Source organism: Dendropsophus ebraccatus, chromosome 4, assembly GCF_027789765.1.
Source record: "Dendropsophus ebraccatus isolate aDenEbr1 chromosome 4, aDenEbr1.pat, whole genome shotgun sequence".
Classification (NCBI taxonomy): Eukaryota; Metazoa; Chordata; class Amphibia; order Anura; family Hylidae; genus Dendropsophus; species Dendropsophus ebraccatus.
Genome location: NC_091457.1, coordinates 163,446,842 through 163,469,424, shown reverse-complemented (window position 1 = coordinate 163,469,424; position 22,583 = coordinate 163,446,842). Strand labels below are relative to the sequence as shown.

General features: G+C 44.5%; 1 protein-coding gene across 1 annotated transcript in view; it reads left to right on the top strand.

Moving 5' to 3' along the window:
* Positions 1-1,470: 1,470 nt before the first annotated feature.
* LOC138790108 (uncharacterized) overlaps positions 1,471-22,583 on the top strand; it is a 230,643-nt gene continuing 209,530 nt past the window's right edge. The window contains exons 1-2 of the mRNA XM_069969072.1: positions 1,471-1,708; positions 20,358-20,476. Coding sequence (XP_069825173.1) covers positions 1,639-1,708; positions 20,358-20,476 — 189 coding nt within the window. The 5' untranslated portion in view covers positions 1,471-1,638. The remainder of the gene's footprint in view (positions 1,709-20,357; positions 20,477-22,583) is intronic.

Genomic DNA, 22,583 nt, shown 5'->3' with positions numbered 1-22,583 from the left:
AGCCAGTCTCACTTTACACCATGTTTGATAAATCTCCCCCTATGTGCATAGGGCGGCTGTCATTCCATTGACTTCAATTATAATTTAGTAATAACGGACATTTTTTTACGCATTATTTTTTTTTTTAACACAGTGTAAACATAGCCTAGATATGTATTGTGACCAGTAATATATTATTTGAGGCTCTTTGACAGTTTTTCCAAAATGCAGCATGCTGAGGGGGTGGCGTGCTTTTTTTTCCGTCAAATTCTGGCATTTTTTCTCCCATAGACTTCAATGGGATTGTTCTGATTGTCTCAAAAACACCATTGCTGTGCGTATGGCTTTTTTTTTTTTTTTTCTTCTTCAGAGCTTTTGTCACCTTTAGGGTATATTCACACGAACGGACTCGCAGTGAGATTCTCGCTGCGAGTCCGGCAGGTCCTGGCAGTTCCCACACACTATATACTCGCTGCGGTCTGAACGACCGCAGCGAGTATGTAATTCTACCGCCCTTAACCCCTTCTGCTCCCCCTCTGTAAGCATACATTACCTCTCCTCACTGCACGGGTCCGGCGTCCTGCTCTCCCGTCCGGCCAATCAGTGGCTGCGGCTGGGCAACACTGATTGGCCGGACGGGAGAGCAGGACGCCGGACCCGTGCAGCGAGGAGAGGTAATGTATGGTTACAGCGGGGGAGCCGGGCGGGAGCAGAAGGGGTTAAGGGCGGTAGAATTACATACTCACTGCAGTGGTTCAGATCGCAGCGAGTATATAGTGTGTGGGAACTGCCAGGACCTGCCGGACTCGCAGCGAGAATCTCACTGCGAGTCCGTTCGTGTGAATATACCCTTAGTGGTCCAGCAGCTCGGTCATGTGATGGCAGAGGGGAAAAAAAAACTTCAGCTCACAAAAAATATCATTCACACAAAGTCAAAAATGGCAGAAAAAAAAGCAAATGCAAAAGAGAAAAAATGCCATGCGCCGGGTTCTTTGCGGTGTTTTTTTGTTGTTGTGTTTTTTTGCATGAAAAACACAAACAAAAAGTATGTGTAAATGCAGTCTTAAAATTTTCAGGGAATCCTTTAATCATAAAGCTTCATTTATAGCACAGGCCTCCTCATATGGGGCAGAGACACTTTCTAAGCCCGTCAGGGTGCGACCCTCTGCGGCCCCTATAGCTACGTCCCTGCAGGTCACACATGGCCGTGACGTGTTTGTCGTCTGCCTGTACTTGTTTTTGCACGGATAAATTACAAAGCTAAAACACTTCTGCAATAACAAGCGGCAAATTACACAAATATTTCCTGGACTTGATGTAACGTGATGAAAGTCTCCAAATATCCTGATACAGAAAGTCTCATAGAGTCAGACAGGTGGTATGGCTGCAGCCTGTGCTCACCAGTGGGGGGAGGGGGGGTGCTTTCGCTTTCACTTTCCTCAGCTGGTGTCACGGCTCCGCCCACTGATCATCAGAAAGGATGAAACTTCCTTCATAAACAAACATCAGCTGATAGGAAAGCAAGAGCTCAGAGCAGTATAGGAGTCTCATCATCCAGATGGCTGTAGTATAATATACAGGGAGAGTCCCTGCCCACAGCAACGAACTTTCTGGAAGTTTCTAGAGAAATCTTTCATCTATCTGATCATTTAAAGGGAAATGGACGTTGATTATGTTTCTGTTTTGATGACCGCTGACTCCATAGAATCCGTGCCGAGCGCTGTCACAGGTAAATATGCTCAGACTATATATATCTCTGGCGTTTTGCTCAGGTTTTCGCTCTTGTCGCTTAGGCTGCGTCCACATTACGGTATTACAGACACGTTTGCATGGAGCATCCGCAACATTAGAGAGCACACTAACCATGCTGTAAAACCCTTAGGGTAGCTTCACACGTTCTGACTCGCAACGTTAATAACGCTGCGAGTCGGCTAGGTCCTGGCAGATCACTTTCACTACACACACAGCGGTCTGAACGACTGCTGCGTGTATGTAATTCTGCCGGCTGCTTAACCCCTTCAGCTGCCGCCCGGCTCCCGCTCTGTATACATTACCTGTCCTTGCTGCACGGGGTCCTGGCGTACTGTTCTCCCGCCAGGCCAATCAGTGTGTTGCCCTGCCGCAGCCACTGATTGGCCTGGCGGGAGACCAGTACGCCGGGACCCCGTGCAGCGAGGACAGGAAATGTATACAGAGCAGGAGCCAGGGCGGCAGCTGAAGGGGTTAAGCGGCCGGCTGAATTACATACATGCAGCGGTTGTTATGACCGCTGTGTGTATGTAGTAAAAGTGATCTGCCAGGACCTAGCCGACTCGCAGCGTTATTAACGCTGCGAGTCGGTACGTGTGAAGCTACCCTAAAGGGGTTATCCAGCACTACAAAAACATGGCTACTTTCTTCCAGAGACAGAACCACTCTTGTCTCCAGTTTGGATGCAGGCTTTGTAACTTTGTTCCATCGCTGCGTTTAAGGGGTTAATGACACGCTGCAGCGCGATCACTGCAGCCGGCCCCCACCTCCTATGAAGCGCGCTCCGCTCCAGAGCGCACTTCATAGCTCAGGATGTACCGGTACACCCAGTGTCTTCTGGGGACAGTCACCAATGGCGTACCGGTATGTCCTAGGTCGCCTAGGGGTTAAATCACAGTCGTCCAATAAAGACTACCATCGTTTTGACAGTATCTGAATAAAGCCTTGGGCTACGTTCACACTGTGTACAACAATGGCTGCTGTTTAACATGTCTTGCCGGTTTCTGTGGCCAATATGGATCATTATTTTATTTCTGTTTGGATTGCAGGTGTGTAGGGGTGTGTCTGCAATCCAATCAACCATTGAACTCTGAGCAATGTAGGGACATCAGAACAACCAGAGTGTGAACAACGGCCATTGTTCGTGTACTAGCAGCCCCAAATAATTGACATGTCAATGATTTGTGTGGCCGTAGCAAACAATGGCCCTTTTAATACGGCATGTGAACAACGGCCACTGTTCGCATAGAGTCTAATGCAGTGCATTATTTTATGGCACGAACAGCCGTTGTTTTAATCGCCAACAGTGGCCATTGTTGTCTTAAAAATAATACATTGTGTGAACGTAGCCGTAAAGTGAACCTGTCAGGGCCTGAAGCATCACACGCTGGCCTTAGGGACCTGACAGGTAAGAATCCTAGGGCTACATTTTACATGTCTGCACCTTGTGTCTCGGTAGTGGTCGCAATTCAGACCACTACATTCCAGACAGTGACCTGCAGATCCTCACTGACACTTCTATTTTTTTTTTTTTTTTTTTTTGCCGCATTGGTTACTGCCTATTCACGGATCTGCGAACATTGCGGATGTGTGAATAGACACATAGAAAGCCATTGGTTTAAAATTTTTCGGACGTGGGCATGAGGCCTGAGGCTGGGGCTACATGGCGTTACCCAGTCGTACAACCAAGAGCCTGTCGCAACCAATCACAGCTCAGCTTTCACTTCTCAAATTGCTCTTGTAAAATGAAAGCTGAGCTGTGATTGGTTGCTATGGAGGCTGTGATTGGTTGCTATGGGCAACAGGAAGATTCTTACTACAAGAAATAAGGCCTGTTTCACACAGGATTATGGGTATATGTCTGTAATACGGATGTGATTTGGGTTATATATCATAGTTATTGCATCCATATTTGTGTACAGTATATACTGATGGATGGAAATGTAGCTGTGCGGATTTGCTCCTAACATAGACAGCCATACAGCATCCACGTTGTGCTCGCCACCTGACTACCATTTTACGTTCTCGGCAGGTTAGGGCCGTGTTCACAATCGGCGATTATGTCTAAATTCTACATTTGTTGTTTGAGGCTTTTGACATGAATTCCACCATTTGCCTCGGTTTTATCTGCGCAAATCCTGCGACGTCTAGTAGAAGCTATGGCTATCACAATCTAGAATTAGGGTACATTCACACGAACGGGCTTGCAGCGAGATTCTCGCTGTGAGCCCGGCAGGTCCTGGCAGTTCCCATACACTACATACTTGCTGCGGTCTAAACGACCGCAGCGAGTATGTAATTCTGCCGCCCTTAACCCCTTCTGCTCCCACCCGGCTCCCCCGCTGTAAGCATACTTTACCTGTCCTTGCTGCACGGGTCCGGCGCCCTGCTCTCCCGCCCGGCCAATCAGTGGCTGCGGCTGGGCAACACACTAATTGGCCGGACGGGAGAGCAGGATGCCGGACCCGTGCAGCAAGGACAGGTAATGTATGCTGCTTACAGCGGGGGAGCCGGCGGGAGCAGAAGGGGTTAAGGGCGGCAGAATTACATACTCGCTGCGGTCGTTTAGACCACAGCAAGTATGTAGTGTATGGGAACTGCCAGGACCTGCCGGGCTCGCAGCGAGAATCTCGTTGCGAGCCCGCCCGTGTGAATATACCCTAAGAAAAACATGGCTGCTTTCTTCTAAATACCAGCGCCACATCATGTATTTCATTTATGCGTTTCCCCTTTATTACTTTACACACCCTATGAGTTGGTGGATTTGTTATCCCCTTTTTGGTGTGGAAATTCCTCAACACGAAGATACATGTGAATACGGCTATAAGTCCTAGTCCTATACGTGCAGATATTAGAGTCCACGTGACAAGGGTGTTGTTGAGTCCTGAGAGGTCTGACCCCCCTCCCCCTTTAATAATGACAGAGATGGTGCTGGATTGAATGGGCAGCCGCTTTATATACAGACATAACGTACAATGAGGTTTACCAACCTTTAGTAACCCATGCAAACCCCAGTACTACTTGCAAATCTTATGACAGAGGTGGTCCTCAAGCCCATACAGTGGTACCTTAGTTTAAGAGCATTTTGGTTTAAGAGCTCAGATTTTTTCAAAATGTGACTTGGTGTGGGAGCATTGCTTTGGTTAGGTGCTGAGTGGGACTGGGGGAGGGGCATCCTCGAGGTCACCCACGCCATCACCAACATGACTGCCATGACTAAGAGTGGATACCATAGCCAAATCACCCTCACATGGAATCTGTGTGCGTTGGTATGATGCTTTTGGCTCTATTGATGATATTTGGCTCTATTTTCGTTTCGAAAAATGTGTGGGGACAGCGGCCGTTGTAGTGGGTGTCAAACAACGGCCGTTGTTGCATTGAAATCAATGCACAACGACCAAAAATAATTGACATTATTATTTCCATGGCTATAGGAAACATTGTGGTTCAATACATTGTGTGAAGAACTGCTGTTGTTTGCATTGGCTTCAATGCAACACATTTCTCTATAGCAAGAACGGCTGTTGTTTTAATAAAAAAGTGTGAACATAGCCTAAGGCCGTGTTTACACACTGTTTTGAACACCGGCCGTTTAGTACAACAGCAGAAATAATTAATGTGTCAGTTATTTCCAGCCTCTACAGTGCGAACAACGGCCGTTTTACCTGCTCTGTTCACACAATGTGTGGCCGCTCTGTCTGCCGTACATTGCAATGGTTAGTTGTACTGCAGGTACACCCAAATGTGCTCGCAATCCAAATAAAATAAAATGACGTTTTTGTCGCCGATATAGTAGTATTGGCCACAGGAACATCTCAAACGATGACCGTTGTTTAAACACTGTGTGAACATAGCCTAATGCTGTAAAATTTTTAAAGATTTCTGGTGCAAAATCTACTAAAAGTCAACATCCTTAAATTAAATTAAAGAGTTAAAAACAGAACAACCCACAACTACTCTGGCGTCATGGCCCTTCTGGTGATGTTCTGATACTCTGGCATCTTGGCCCTTCTGGTGATGTTCTGATACTCTGGCGTCATGGCCCTTCCGGTGATGTCCTGTTGTGGTGAGCCCCCGGATGGTGTTATAGCGGTGGGACGGCCGGTCACTTGCTAGATGGAAGTGTGACGCCACTCCTGTGGTGGATGGCCGAGATACAGTTGGACCTTAGGGGTTTGTCACGTGACGCCAGTGCCTGGTGGGCACACAGGTGTGATGGTACGGCTGCTTTTAAGGTGTAAGGCCGGTTGTACCCTTTTCCCCTGTGGTCGGTGTCCTGTCGGGTTGCTACTGGGTCCCTTGGGATGGTGTAGTCACAGATTATATAGTCTCAGGTGGCCAGAGAGGTGTAATGACTCTCCCGGATAGTAGGACCAGCCACCCACAGAAAGGGGAGATGTCCCAAGGTTGAGGTGTATATGCTGTGTAGGTGGTAGGGAATAATCACAGACTCCGTGGATAATGTTGACTTGATTTACTATTGACAAATCCAGTCCAGTCTGTGTCCTTCCTCCACAGAATCCCGACTAAGACTCCTCCTTCACCCAAGGGACTAACTTCCTATCCAGCATGTAAGGCGCACTGTGGTTGGGTAAAAAGAGTGCAACAGAAGAACAAAAAGAAGAGGTGATAGGACAGAAGAAAGTGAAGATCCTTCTGGTCCACACAAACACAATAACCCTTTGAGACACTTCAGCTGTGCACCTTCTGTACTTCAATACATAATATAGTGACATCCAGTGGTCATCTCTTAATACTACTTTGGCTGCAGTAAGACCACAAAAAGTACAGACTTTGGCGAAGGGTGTAAACCAGTGCTTCTCAATTCCAGTCCTCAGGCCTCACCAACAGGTCATGTTTTGAGGATATCTCATACAAAGGACACCTGTGCTAATACCTGATGCACTGAGTATAATTATATCACCTGTGAAATACTAAGGAATTCCTCAAAACATTACCTGTTGGTGAGTACTGTGATTGAGAAGCACTGGTGTTAACAACAGTAGCACCCCTAGTGGGACACCACACTGATACTCTGGCTTTGTGGCCCTTTCGTTGACGTCCTGATACTCTGGCGTCGTGGCCCTTCCGGTGACAAAGTTCCATCAAAGTCTTCAGTGTTTAAAATCTCCATAAGTTTGCTGATTCCTGCTCTTCTTCTTCTCTCACGTGTTTCCTCTGTTTTAACGCTTGGCAAACGCCTTGGCACTTCTAAATCAATCGCCGCACAATATTTCTGTCAAACTCCGACCATTTCTTCTTTGGCAAAAAGTTTGTTCTTTAATATAAGCACTTTAGAATTCGACACGTATTCAAATGCAGCCAACATGTAACAAAAATACTAATGCAAAATCCAATAAAGTAATTTAAGCCAAATCTATCTGCGACCGTCCTAATGGGTTCCTCAGCCGCCGCCGCTGCTTACAGGAAGTCCTCTCCAGATGTTAAAATTACCTGAATTTGTAAGCAGTGAATTAATTGACATAAATCTTTGCTCCATAAGGAGGGTTTTACCTTCTCATGTTCCTTTATCTCCGCTCCCCTTGTTTTAAGCACATCAGATACAGTTCATTTAAAAGACTTTTCCTTTTTTATTTTTATTTTTCTTCTTCCATAAATGTAAAAGCTACAAATGCAAAGCCGAGATAGAGGACTCCTCTGACTCCAATATTTGGTTTTAACACTTGTGTGTAACTTTAGGATTCTGGCAGTGTATGAGTTCTAAAGAGCTTATGCTGGCCGCCGTCCAAGGATATTCACTTTATCCAACAGGAAAGTAGGGACGGAAAACAGTAGATCTTAAGAAAAAATGCGGAGTGCCCTTTAGTGCCTGTGCCCGGGTTCATCGACAAGAGAAGGCAGCTGCTGTGGAATCCCCTGCCGATGGAGTGAAGACATCGCTGGATCAAAAAAAAAAAGTGACAATTGTTATAAAAGTTTTCATTGCAAATGATACATCATTCTACTTTCTTAGAAGAACAGATGCAGACGTGATAGGAATTTTATAATATATTGTTTTAAAACCGTATTCAGACTTATATGGGTTGTCCTCCGACTTACTTAAAGGGTGGTTTACAAAAAAAATAAAAATTCTTAAACCAACTGGTACCAGAGGTTTGTAATTTACTTTTATTTAAAAAAAAAAAAAAACTCCAGTCTTCCAGTGGTGTATTCTCTCCAGTCTGACACATTGCTCTCTGCTGCCACCTCTGTCCATGTCAGGTACTGTCCAGAGCAGGAGAGGTTTTCTATGGGGATTTGCTGCTGCTCTAGACAGTTCCTGACATGGACAAAGGTGGCAGCAGAGAGCACTGTGTCAGACTGGAGAGAATACACCACTTCCTGCAGGACATCCAGCAGCTGATAAGTACTGAAAGACTGGGCATTTTTTAATAGAAGTAAATTACAAATCTCTAGCACCAGTTGAGTTGAAGGATTTTTTTTTTTTTTTTTTTTTTTTTTTTTTTTGTGAACAACCCCTTTATAATCCCCAGTGGTTGGGGTTTTGCTAGAAAAAAATACATACTTACCAGTCAAGTCGTCAACACATCCAGCTCAGGCACTTTGGTGCTCCCCAGCAGCTCTGTTTTCTATGCTGGCATGCCAATATACTCATTCCTATTATAAATTAATGCTGAGTGTTTGGGTTCACAGAATGTTGCCGAACTCGACCTATAAGCCAATCTCTGGCCGCCTTCTTCTCATGCTGTTACGCTTGGCATACTTGCAGCCCTGCAAACTCTGGGAGAGAAGGGCATACCCTTTTACCCTTGGGATAACCCCTATTATATCCTATGCTGTGGTCGGCCTGCTTACACTTCATGGTTTAGTGATGGGCATGCTCCCCCAGTTTGATTGTTGGCCATTTTGAGCCACCAGCTCCTCAGCATAGACGACCCCACCGTTGTGCCCTGAAAGCAGTTATTAAAGTTATGCGGCCTACTAAGCTCTCCCTGCCTGCAGCGCCAACCTTTCCCTAAACTAACCAGCAATAGAATGGCAGTGGGAGGCGTGATCGGGTTATAATACACCAGGGTCACCGGACCTATCTGATCAATCGCCCGTAGGGGCATTGCTGGCTTTGCCAGTGTAACGGTGATGCGTACAAGCTTGTTGTTTGCCCTTTCAACTAACTTTATTGGTCAACAGATACACAAACAGACGTGTATCGGTTTTTGCTCATGAAGAGTTCGCTCATCCCTACTCGACATATCCCAAGATGAGTTGTGATGTGGACTGCAGCCTTAGGGTTACACCAAGCCATTTTTCGATGATTAATGATAAACGCCCGATATGGCGAACGGCCTGAAATCGTTCACCCAATTACAGGGAACGATGATTGTTACTTGTGATCGTTATTGCGTTCGTCCTGTCGTCGCTACTGTAAACGACCAAACAACGTCTTATTCCATGCAAATTATTTGCAAACGATCAACGATAAAAATAGGTCCAAATTTCTCGTTCGTCCTTTAATAGTTGTCTGCTGTTACACTAAACGATTATCATTCAAATCCTAACGATTTTTTTGAACGATAATTGTTCTGTGTAATACCACCCTTAGGGTATGTTCACACAGAGGAATAGGCACGGAATTTTAAGTGGAATCCGCACTTAATTCTACACATTCCGCCCATAAAATATGTACAGAGCAAGGTCCCATTGTGTTCAACAGGGTTACCGCTCTGTTCAGTGAAATTTTTGTGGGGAATGTTCTGCCGGGAATCTGCTGTCCGCACAAGGAATTAACATGTCAATTCTTAGGGCGGAATCCGCTAGAGAAATCCCATAGAAGTCATTAGGGCTTTGAATTTCCGCTTGTATTCCTTGGTTAGGGCCGGTTCACACTACGGAATTCCGTCAGCTGTCCGCCCACACATCTGGGCGCCCTTCCGCTGGCCCCATAGACACCATTCTATGGGCCGGCGTATTCCGCTATACGCTGAAAGAAGTGTCATGTCACTTCTTTTAGTGGATCGCGGAATACGTTGGCCCATAGAATGGTGTCTATGGAGCCGGCGGAAAAGCGCGTGCCCGTGCGGGCGGATAGCTGACGGAATTCCACGGACATTGTCCACGAGAATTCCGTAGTGTGAACCCACCCATATTCCCGAACGGAAGAAGAGGAAATTTCGAGCAGAAAACTTTTCCTCTTCAGTTCCTCGCCTATTCCTCAGTGTGAACATCCGCTAAGGAGCTATATAAAGACTCTGTTAGCACTTTATAATGTTTAGTTGAAGATCACTGACTGTTACTAGAAGTACGCAACAAAATTCTTCATCTGAACATCTATACAGGAGGGGAGAGCCGGCCATATTCCTGTGATTACATGTTTGCTTCCAATTCAATAAGCAGTTGCATGACCCCCGGATGTCTTCATTGTCTGTCTGCTGTGCCGCAAACGGTATGATATACAGCAAAATGTAGCGAATGATGGCGCAAGTTTGTGTTTGAAGGGTTAATTTACTCTTGGCCTATCCTTATGCAGGGAATTTTAACTCTTTGATGGGTTTTACAGACTTGTACCATTGACGCTCTATATGCATATGGGCGGATTGGGCTTGGATGACTCCTCACCAAGAGATTCAGGCAACAATAAATGTATTTAAGGGATATAACTTGTAAGCCAGAAGGTCTTTGCTTTATTTTGTTCATATGTCCAGCAATGTATATAAGGTAATCTGACAGTAGAGTGCTCCTATAGGACGGCTGACTGGGAATTACAGACAGACTTTTACCATATACTATTAAACAATGTCCATCAGCAGACGGTGCCCAATCTGAGTGGCACTTGGCATCCTCTTCCACTAGGTCCTATTTCTTACACTGGGTATCTGTGCCCATATATACCATGTACTCTGGGAAAACTCCTAATGCAAACGCTACACATTGTCCAGAGTTCCCCTAGACTTCTCTGCTGACCCAACATATCTCTGTGTGTCTTTAAAGGGATTATCCAGGCTTACCAAAACATGGCGGCTTCCTCGCACAAATGGCACCACTCTTGTCCTCTGTCTGCACACAGGTTTACTATTCATTTCCATTGAAGTCAATGGGACTGAACTGTAATACCACACACAACTAAGTTGCTGTTTTTGCTTTTTCTAATCCTGGAAAACCTCTTTTATGTTGTCTGTCGTAGGTGTGCTTAAAGGCATACTGTCATCTTGGTATCTTGCATCTTCTATTCTGCATTGAAATTGCCATCTCTTAACTTCCCTCATTGTGTCCATGACCACATTAGCCCCAGGCCGAGCGCACTAAGTTCCTGCCCTTCTGCTCATTTTTGAAAGTTCTGTCTACATGGCGCATCGGCATTTTAAATCCCTTGCTCTTGTTGTTAAAGGGCTAGTAGGCTGGTCATTTAAAGGGGTTATTTCCATCTTCAGTAATATAGTTATACTTGTAGGACTCATCAAGTTAAATATTTTTGTAAATGCAATCATTCAGCAAACTTTTATCCATTTCCTGGTCTGCTGCTCTAGCCATCCTGTTGACAGCTCGTTGTCTAGGTTACTGACTTACTACTGCATCAAGGCTTCACTTCCTGGATAAAATGGTGATGTCACGACCCGACTCCCAGAGCTGTGTGGGCTGTTGCTGCTGGAGAAGATGATGGCAGAGGGACTCTGAGGGACACTGAGCATCCCCTGCCATAATCCTCTCCAGCAGCCACAGCCCGCACAGCTCTGGGAGTCGGGTCGTGACATCACCATTTTGTCCAGGAAGTGAAGCCTTGATGCAGTAGTAAGTGCAGGGAAAAAAACACTTTTTATAAGCATTTCCCGTTATAAGTGTATATTGGGGATTTGTATAACTTTTGGGGGGGCAATACAATACTATAATAAAAAATTTTGCCGGACTTCTCCTTTAATATAGGAAGCAGGTAATACAGCTTTGCCTTGCTATGGTACTTTATACTTGATAGGCTAGATCTGTACTGAGAGTAAAACAGAAGATACATTCGTGCTGGCTGGGTAGTGTGCTGAGAGGTAGAAAGTTCAGAAGAGTAGAGAGGAGGATGTTGATAGTCCCAACACAATGTAGTACTGTGCTCTGCCAGAACTTCAGTGGTAGAATAAGAATACTTGTGCCTGTGTTTTGACTCTTTTTACACTCTTTACACCATCTATTGCCCACCGATCTGGTGACCCGTTCTAGAGGGTGACACAAGCCTAAGACCTTGTTACCTGGGATGAGCAGAGTGGTCAGAGTCCTCTGATTACACCCGCGCTGCGAGATAGTGCTTAGGCTTCTAGCAACTTTGCTCTAACCAGAACAGTTCCTTTACTTCTATGTGGATACTGTTCTGCGCTGTGTTTCTCTGGTCCACGGCATGGGTTGAGATGATCACTGACCTGTCCTTTCTAGTAGTAGCTTAACACTCCATAGTGTAAAGTAAGGTTACTTGAAAAGAAACTGTGTCTAAAACTTAGACTGGGGACCTGGCAGGAGCCAGGGCCCATGTTGACTACTGTAAGGAGCGTCCTAGCTTGCGTCCTTCCTCTACAGAATCCAAGGCAAAAGACCCCACACTTCCTCTACCCATGTAACTTCCTTCCTACAGCACATGTAAGGTGTGCTGTGAGTGGGTGAAGAGTGTGTGTGAAAGATGTAAGGAGAAAGTTGATAGGAAAGAAGAAAGAACTCTCATTGGTGTACAGATCCATGTGACACAAAAAAACAATAACCCTTTAGCTTCTACAGCCGTGCAATATCTAGGCATACATACCTGCAATAGCGACATCTAGTGGTAAAACTCTTGTACTGCTACATTACCACTTACACATACTTTTGCGAAGGGTGTAACCAATAGCAACACCCGTGGTAGGATACCACATAAATATATATAATATAATCTTGCACTATGGGGATATGTGTCCTCTCCGTGTTCAACATTTTATTATAATTTTTTGCCTCAATAAATTCTATACCAGCTTGGAGCGCTAATGCGCAGGACTTTTACGCCTCTTTATAGATCCAGCGACGTAATCTAAAATTACAACTGCTCAAAAAATGTGTCTCTTAATACATCTGCCCCTATATCTCTGTATGTCTTATTATAGCTATATATAATCAGCTGAGATCTAGGAATACCCTTTTTTAAGTGTGTTTTTTTTTTTTATTCTTTTTTCCTCGTAAGTTTTGCTAATGGAGCTAAAGTATACAGCATAGCCTCTTGCCTCCGTAAAGGTCCGTTGCCACTCGGCCAATACAGGAGATTATCATTTCACTCATCATGAAGGAGGGAAAAAAAAAAAAAAAAAACAACCTGACCTAAAAATAAAAATGGTGAAAGCTAATGGAAAAGACAATCTGTATTAAAAGGAAAATAAAAAGTCCAGATGAAATTGTTCTCGACATGTACAACAATGATCCAATTCTGTGACCTTGAGGACAAATTGCGCTCTGCATCCGCGCTCCGGCATTGGCTGTCGGCTACATTTACATTATAAAATGTCTCTTTATGCATAAAGAAAAGTAAAATGCTCTCCATAATAGCACATAGTCGATTTCCTTAGTGACACGATGAATAAATCACGCCGCGGTTACACTCGCAGCCTGGCCGTTTGATACATTCAGATATTTTTACATGTAATGTGCACAATATAAATGAATGGCTCTTTATGTTTATGTGCACCCCCAGGAATACAATTTGCGGCGCTGATTTAAGAGCGCGCCATCCCGAAATGTGTTTTTGGATTACAACGGAGTGTTCCTGCCATCCCAATGGCTGCTGCTTGTAGACGGCTCTGCCTGGAGGGTGCCGCGCTTTGTACAGGTGTTTCATTTTGGGAAGTTTCTCACCTTCCCTTGGACGCTGTAGACGTTTGAGCTTTGTATATGGGCTACGGTTAATGTATTATTTACATGTATGATCTTTAAGCACCGAGCTCAATGCAGACTGCCAACTGGTGTTAAAGGGGAACTCTGATTAAAATGTGTGTTTTTTTTTTTTTTTTTTTTTTTTTATTTCAAATCAACTGGTGTCAGTTATACAAATTTGTAAGTTACTTCTATTTAAAAATCTCCTGTCTTAAAGTACTTATCAGCTGCTGTATGTCCTGCAGGAAGTGGAGTATTCTCTCCAGTCTGACACAGTGCTCTCTGCTGCCACCTCTGTCCATGTCAGGAACTGTCCAGAGCAGCAGCAAATCCCCATAGAAAACCTCTCCTGCTCTGGACAGTTCCTGACATGGACAGAGGTGGCAGCAGAGAGCACTGTGTCAGACTGGTGAGAATACACCACTTCCTGCAGGACATACAGCAGCTAAGTACTGGAAGACTGGAGATTTTAAATTCAAGTAATGTACAAATCCATATAACTTTCTGACACCAGCTAAAAGAAAAAAAAACACCAGAGTACCCCTTTGAAATACTTTCTTCTGCCTATCTGCATACACCTCCTCTCAACCCATTTTATTCTCTGTTTATCTACACCTGGCGTGTGAGCTGCGTTCATAGAGGCCGCCTTAACATACTAGAGCTAACAATGCTTGAGATTGTATTTGCTGTTATTGGAGCTCAGACATTTACGCTGTAATTTTCCATTTTATGCTCCAAGTGGTTGAATGTTTTGTCGCTGTGTATAATGCTCCCAGCTCTGCCGAGTCCACGAGGGAGAATATTCCTGATTTGAGAACACCGCTATGTTATAGTAGTGTAAGACTACCCACCCACCCCCAAAAGTGTTACACTCAATGTATCATATATATATACACTCACCGGCCACTTTATTAGGTACACCTGTCCAACTGCACGTTACCAATTTCTAATCAGCCAATCACATGGCAGCAACTCAGTGCATTTAGGCATGTAGACATGGTCAAGACAATCTCCTGCAGTTCAAACCGAGCATCAGTATGGGGAAGAAAGGTGATTGAGTGCCTTTGAACGTGGCATGGTTGTTGGTGCCAGAAGGGCTGGTCTGAGTATTTCAGAAACTGCTGATCTACTGGGATTTTCACGCACAACCATCTCTAGGGTTTACAGAGAATGGTCCGAAAAAGAAAAAACATCCAGTGAGCGGCGGTTCTGTGGGCGGAAATGCCTTGTTGATGCCAGAGGTCAGAGGAGAATGGGCAGACTGGTTCCAGCTGATAGAAAGGCAACAGTGACTCAAATAGCCAACCATTACACCCAAGGTAGGCAGAAGAGCATCTCTGAACGCACAGTACCTCCATTTTTGAGGCAGATGGGCTACAGCAGCAGAAGACCACACCGGGTGCCAATCCTTTCAGCTAAGAACAGGAAACTGAGGCTACAATTTGCACAAGCTCATCGAAATTGGACAGTAGAAGATTGGAAAAACGTTGCCTGGTCTGATGAGTCTTGATTTCTGCTGCGACATTCGGATGGTAGGGTCAGAATTTGGCGTCAACAACATGAAAGCATGGATCCATCCTGCCTTGTATCAACGGTTCAGGCTGGTGGTGGTGGTGTCATGGTGTGGGGAATATTTTCTTGGCACTCTTTGGGGCCCCTTGGTACCAATTGAGCATCGTTGCAACGCCACAGCCTCCCTGAGTATTGTTGCTGACCATGTCCATCCCTTTATGACCACAATGGACCCAACATCTGATGGCTACTTTCAGCAGGATAATGCGCCATGTCATAAAGCTAGAATCATCTCAGACTGGTTTCTTGAACATGACAATGAGTTCACTGTACTCCAATGGCCTCCACAGTCACCAGATCTCAATTCAATAGAGCATTTTTGGGATGTGGTGGAACGGGAGATTCGCATCATGGATGTGCAGCCGACAAATCTGCGGCAACTGTGTGATGCCATCATGTCAATATGGACCAAAATCTCTGAGGAAGCTTCCAGCACCTTGTTGTATCTATGCCACCAAGAATTGAGGCAGTTCTGAAGGCAAAAGGGGGTCCAACCCGTTACTAGCATGGTGTACCTAAATAAAGTGGCCGGTGAGTGTATATATACAGTATATGTATGTGTGTGTAAAAATAATATATATATATATATATACATATACTAGAAAATGTACCCGGCGCTGCCCGGGTATAAAGTGTCAGTGTGTTAATTAGATTTGTTCTAAGGTGCCCAGGAGGCCAAGCTAAAGGTATTGTTTCATCTGAGTTAATCAGTGGAATTAGTGTATACCTGTAGTGCATAGTTGGAGGGGTTCTGTATACCCACAATGTATAGTTTTTAGGGGTCTCGCATATCTGTAGTGCATAGTTGGGGGGGCTGTATACCTATAGTGTATAGTTGAGGGAGGTCCTGTATACCGGCAGTGTACAGTTGGTGAAGGTCCTGTATACCTGTACTGTATAGTTTGGGGGTCCTGTATACCTGTAGTATATAGTTGGTGCTGTATACCTGTAATGTATAGTTGGTGGAGGTCTTGTATACCTGTAGTTTATAGTTTGAGGGTCCTGGATAACTGTAGTGTATAATTGGTGGAGGTCTTGTATACCTGTAGAAAATGGTTTGAGGGTCCTGTATAACTATAGTATAGAGTTGGTGGAGGTCCTGTATACCTGTAGTGTATAGTTTGGGGTCCTATATACCTGTAGTATATAGCTGGTGGAGTTCCTGTATACCTGTAGTATATTTGGGGTCCTGTATACTTGTAGTATAGAGTTGGTGTAGGTCCTGTATACCTGTAGTATATAGTTAATCGAGAAGAGGCAGCACTCCAATGTATGGTGAAAAATGGAAGATAATTTATTCACCCATCAATGTGCAACGTTTCGATCTCCCAATGAGATCTTTTTCAAGCAACAAACAAGAGTGGGACATCGACTGTTATATACCCTCAAAGGTCCACCCCCAGTGCCTCCCCCAATTAATTACATCATAAATATTATCATACATAAATAACCCATTAACCCTATGGATCATGGACTTTTGGATTATTAACTTTATATGGACTGTATGAGGTTACTGTTTACCGATCATGGACTATTTCCACAGCCCCTATACACTACTGTGGCTGAATGCACATGATTTTCATATTATGTACACTGATGCATTGATTTTGATTTTGTTTATGTATGATAATATTTATGATGTAATTAATTGGGGGAGGCACTGGGGGTGGACCTTTGAGGGTATATAACAGTCGATGTCCCACTCTTGTTTGTTGCTTGAAAAAGATCTCATTGGGAGATCGAAACGTTGCACATTGATGGGTGAATAAATTATCTTCCATTTTTCACCATACATTGGAGTGCTGCCTCTTCTCGATTTACTTTATCACTAAGGTGGGCCTGGAGTCCGTCCACTGAGGTTGAAGCACCCACCTGAGCCGCAGTGCCGCACAGTGCCGTCCAGCCCTATATTTTTTCTTGTAGTGTATATAGTTGGTGGAGGTCCAGTATACCTGAAGTATATAGTTGGTGGAGGTCCTGTATACATGTAGTATATAGTTTTGTGGAGGTCCCGTGCACTTATAGTTGGTGTATACATGTAGTATATAGTTTTGGGGTCCTGTAGTGTCCTGTATACCTGCAGGGTTGTATTTACCCGTATGGCAGTGTTATCCAGCACAGTATAACGGTATTGGTCAGGTCTGGTATGGAGGGTGTTATCCAGTCACAGTATGGCGGTATTGGTCAGGTCTGGCAGTGTTATCCAGTCACAGTATGGCGGTATTGGTCAGGTCTGGCAGTGTTATCCAGTCACAGTATGGCGTTATTGGTCAGGTCTGGTGTGGCAGTGTTACCCAGTCACAGTTTGGTATACCTGTTGTGCCCTGTATATACATGTACTGTATGGATGGAGTAGGGGGTCCTGTATACATGTACTGTATAGATGGAGTAGGGGGCCCTGTATATACATGTACTGTATAGATGGAGTAGGGGGCCCTGTATATACATGTACTGTATAGATGGAGTAGGGGGTCCTGTATACATGTACTGTATAGATGGAGTAGAGGGTCCTGTATATACATGTACTGTATAGATGGAGTAGGGGGTCCTGTATACATGTACTGTATAGATGGAGTAGGGGGTCCTGTATATACATGTACTGTATAGATGGAGTAGGGGGTCCTGTATACATGTACTGTATAGATGGAGTAGGGGGTCCTGTATACATGTACTGTATAGATGGAGTAGGGGGTCTACCAGTTATTACTGTGGATGTTGTGAGGCAGCTTCCCTAGCAACCATTGCTCCCTCTGAAAATGAAAGCAGTAATCCTATTGGTTGCTAAGGCTCCAACTGCCGTGTCTGCTGCAGCTAATTATATCACCTGTGTTTGCAGTGAGGAGATTTTCCCATTCATCTCTATGGGGCGCCTCTCTTTCCCCTCCCCCTCCCCTCCTGTACATCTGGCGGGGATGGGACCTTCGCAATAACCTTCCCGGGCACCCAATGTATCTGTGGGTCAAATTTGGGGTCAAACGGTTCAGGCGGAGCTGCTTTTGTGGTGTCCTACCACATGTGTTGCTATTGGTTACACCCTTCAGAAAAGTCTGTACTTATTGTATAAAAGTGGTGATGAAGTAGCGATAAAGTTTTGCCACTAGATGTTGCTGTATTGAATCTGTGTATTCAGATGTTGCACAGCTGAAAAGTGTAAAGGGTTATTGTTTGTTTGTATGTCACATGGATCTGCGAACCAATAGGAATCTGTACTTCTCTCATCTCCCTCTTTGCTTCTTCTATTGCACTCTTCACCCACACACAGCGCACTTTAGATGCCCTGAGGAAGGAAGTCACATGAGTAGAGGAAGTGCATGGGTCTTTCGTGTTGGACATTGTAAAGGAAGGACGCAAGCTAGATAGCTCTCTACAGTGGTCCTCTCTGGGCCCTGGCCCTCTGCCAGGTCCCCTACTTAGGTCAGTCTTGGCTATAACCCCATATGGGTAGAAAGCAAGACAGGACACAGCTAACCGTTTTCTTCTTAGTGAAGCTGCACAACACTATGCAGTGTTAAACCCCTTTTATAAGAGGACAAGTCAAGAGACGACCTCAACCCACGCCGTGGACTAGGAGCGTCACAGAGCAGGACAGTATCCACAGACAGCAGTAAGCTAGGAACTGATCCGGATAGAGCAAGGTTGCAGTACGCCTATTAACTCTATCTCGCGGCGCGTTTGTCAGTAGGGAACCCTCAGTATTCCACTCATCCCAGGTAACAAGGTCTGGGCCTTGTCGCCCTCTAGGATGGGTCCCCCAAATCTAGTGGGCATAAGATGGTATGAAGACTAACGAAAGGTCAATACACGGGCACAAGTATTCTCTTCTTCTAAGTATTCTTCTGCCTCATCCTCCAACATCCCGGCAGAGCACAGTACTACTTGGGTGGAGACTCACAACATCCTCCTCTCTGCTACTCTGCTTCTTTGTATCACTCAGCCCACTACTCAGGCAGCACTACTGTATTCTACACTACATTCCTATCGCAGATTCGGTTGCTGTATAGTCAAGTATCTGTCTACAAGTGTTATAAAGTGTATTATCAATATCAATAGAAACATCATAACTCTGTAACCTGCTGCAAGCACATACTTTTCTAGTAAAAACAGGCTTATTTCTGAACAAGAGACTCTGTGATCCTTCGCCTTACACCCACACAGTATACACCATATCCTTGGGACACTTCCCCCTTTTTGTGGGTGAAGATCCGATAGTCCGGGAGGGTCACTACACCACTCCGTGTCTACACTAACCCAAGGGACCCCGTAGCAGCCCGGCAGGACACCAACCACAGGGGTAAAGGCTACAGTCCGCCTTCTAAAGTAAAAGCAGGCGTGCCATCACACCTGTGATCACTGGCGTCACAAAGTAACATCCTAAGGTCCGGCTGTATCTCGGCCAACCACCACCGGAGTGGCGTCACACTTCACCCTGATCCCGACAGAAGCCCTGATCCCGACAGTTGGATATTGCTAACTCTGCAGTTCCCAACACCAATTGTGCCAGCAATAGAGGACCTGTTGCCCCCTTTCTGAAAACGTTTAAAAAAAAAATCACTTTCACTAATAGTTATACTAGTTTATGAAAAAAAATTACATTTTTTTTTCCTCTCCAGAATAGAGCAAAACTAGATTAAAGGGGTACTATGGCAATTTTTAAATCAACTGCTGTCAGAGTTTATATAGATATGTAAGTTACTTAAGTTACCTGAAGTCTTTCAGTACTTCATCAGCTGCTGTATGTCCTGCAGGAAGTGGTGTATCCTCTCCAGTGTGACACAGTGCTCTCTGCTGCCACCTCTGTCCATGTCAGGAACTGTCCAGAGCAGCAGCAAATCCCCATAGAAAACCTCTTGTGCTCTGTACAGTTCCTGACATGGACAGAGGTGGCAGCAGAGAACACTGTGTCAGACAGGAGAGAATACACCACTTCCTGCAGGACATAGTGTGTAGTATAATATATATATATATATATATATATATATAAACCACCACCCCCCCCCCCCCCCCCGAGTACCCCTTTAAGAAAGACTTAGGACACCCTATTTCTATCAGTTTTCACACCTCCCAAGCTCATAAGACCAGGAACTTGACTGTTCTGTTTTTAATTCCAAGTTGTGTACTTTCTCAGTCTGAGAAGATAACCTTTTAATAAGAAACTAATGGTTAATATCTAATAAGCAGCAGATGAGCTGAGCGTTCTCTCTCACTTTTTTTTTTTTTTTTTTTTTTTTAAATAGAAAAAGAATGTTTTATATGTCGAGAAACGGAGAAGAAAAGCCGCGAGAAGCTACAAAACTTCTGCGATTGCAGAGACTTCAGTGTGCACCAGCGGTGTCTGCTGACCTGGATACAGAAGGTGAGAGAGTCCTCCATGACCTGCAGACTGCTCTCCACCGGCTCCATAGTAATGCATCTATCCTCCGTGATTTCTCTACCTGCAAACGCCATAAACCTCACGACGGTGAAACTATAAACACAAGGAGTTCATTGATCCCAAGATCTTAAAGGGGTTTTGTCAAAAAGGTGTTTTATTATGTAACATAAAAGAATGGTCGTGGGGGTCCTCCTGCTGGGCGCCACTGTTTTTCCTGGAACAGACCATGTGCAACCTGCTAACTGCTGGGAGGGGGGATCACTTTGCCGGTCCTTACTAAAAAACCACAACGTGTTTGAATACTAAGACCTAATAAGTCCACAACTAACAGTGCAATAATAGTTACTCTACACTGACCACTATATTATGCCTCCCCTCCTCCCATCTAATAAGGTGTTGGACCTTTTTTGGCTTCCGGAATCGCAGCAGTTTGTTGTGGCATGGACCCCTCTATCCCCCCCCCCCCCCCCCCCCCCCCCCAGGCGATGAAATTGTTCAGCGGGAACATTGGCCAATGTAGATGGGATAGATGGGATAGATGCTTGCAATGAACAGCCCATTCTACCTTGTAAAAATAGTGCCGCCATCAGGTTTTGTGTGGTATTACAGTTTAGCTCTATTCACTTTAAAGGGTTAAAACTACAAATCCACACCCTGCCGGACAAGGACGAGTGGTGCTGCTTCTGGAAGACAGCCGCCATGGTTTTTGTAAGCCTGGACAACCTCTTTACAATATAAACTATAACCACCTAGATGCTACAGTGTTTATTAACTTAGTATCTAGGTGGTTTAATGGCTAGAATGAGAATTAACCACCATCACAGGTTGGGATTGGAGATATCCACTCCATCCGCCCTTCCCAACACTATGAAGTACGAGGTTGGCAAAAGTGAACTTCCCTGAGCCAGAGGCCATGGAGGACATTGTGCTGCTCCACATCAGACAGACACTTCAGATGATGAGTAGGGATGAAGCACGCTCTGGTATTTCTGGACCTGGACCTGAACTATCAGCATTTGATTTAGAGTGGGTGAAGAAGTTTGATGCAGCACAAGGGAGTCCTGGAAAAAAATAAATACAACCTATGGCTGTATCTGTTTTCCAGGCAGGGCTGCATCCAACTTCAGCCACCAGTAATCAAATGCAGAGAGTTTGGGTTCGCTCATCTCTATTGATGTGCTTGCTATCTATATAATCAAAGATTTGAGCACACAAAGTAGCTGATAGTGGTGAATAGGACATGGTAACCCAAAACCTTTCCTCATGTCTCCTGTTGTTGACTCGGCAGGATGTACCAACAGAACGTCAATCCAATGAATCAGTGCATTACTTGGGTACTGCATTGATCTGTTTACACAATCAAATAATTGCTCATAAAAAGGTAAAATCTAAAGTGTGACTGTCACCATAAACTTTTGACACATCATAAAGACTTGTCAAAAGTTTTGATGGGTCTGGGTCTGGATAGATCAGAAAAAAAAGCACAGAGAAGGCTGCACTAAGCGTGGTCCTCTCCATGCTTTGTGTCACATGATCAGTCAGGTTCACAATGGAAGGTTATGGAGCACGACTGATTATGCTGACCTAGAACAGGGAGCTGCAGTGCAGTCCTCCCCCCACTTTTTTTTTTTTTTTTTTTTTAATCACATCCCAGAAAAGTGTGTGTGTGTGTGTGTGTGTGTGTGTGTGGGGGGGGGGGGGGGGGGGGGTGATAAAAAAACACAATTTAAAAGGGGTGCCAATACAAACTACAGATAACGACAAAGCTTACTTTTTTTTCTAATAGGGGCTTGTGGTGCCTCCATACACATGGAGTACAGTGGAGTTAAACTAATCATGTTTTGCATTTTTTGCATGGCCTTTTAAAAGTATTATAATTATTATTATAATTATTATTATAATTATTATTATAATTATTATTATATTATAATTATTATCAATTATAATAATAATAATATTATTATATTTATTATTATAATATTATTATTATTTCCAGGGACATACATAGGGCTTGAAAAGAGTGCCCCTTTACCAGTGACTTCCTTTTAAGAGAAACTTTAATCCTGGGTGCCGTCCCTTTTAAGAGCGA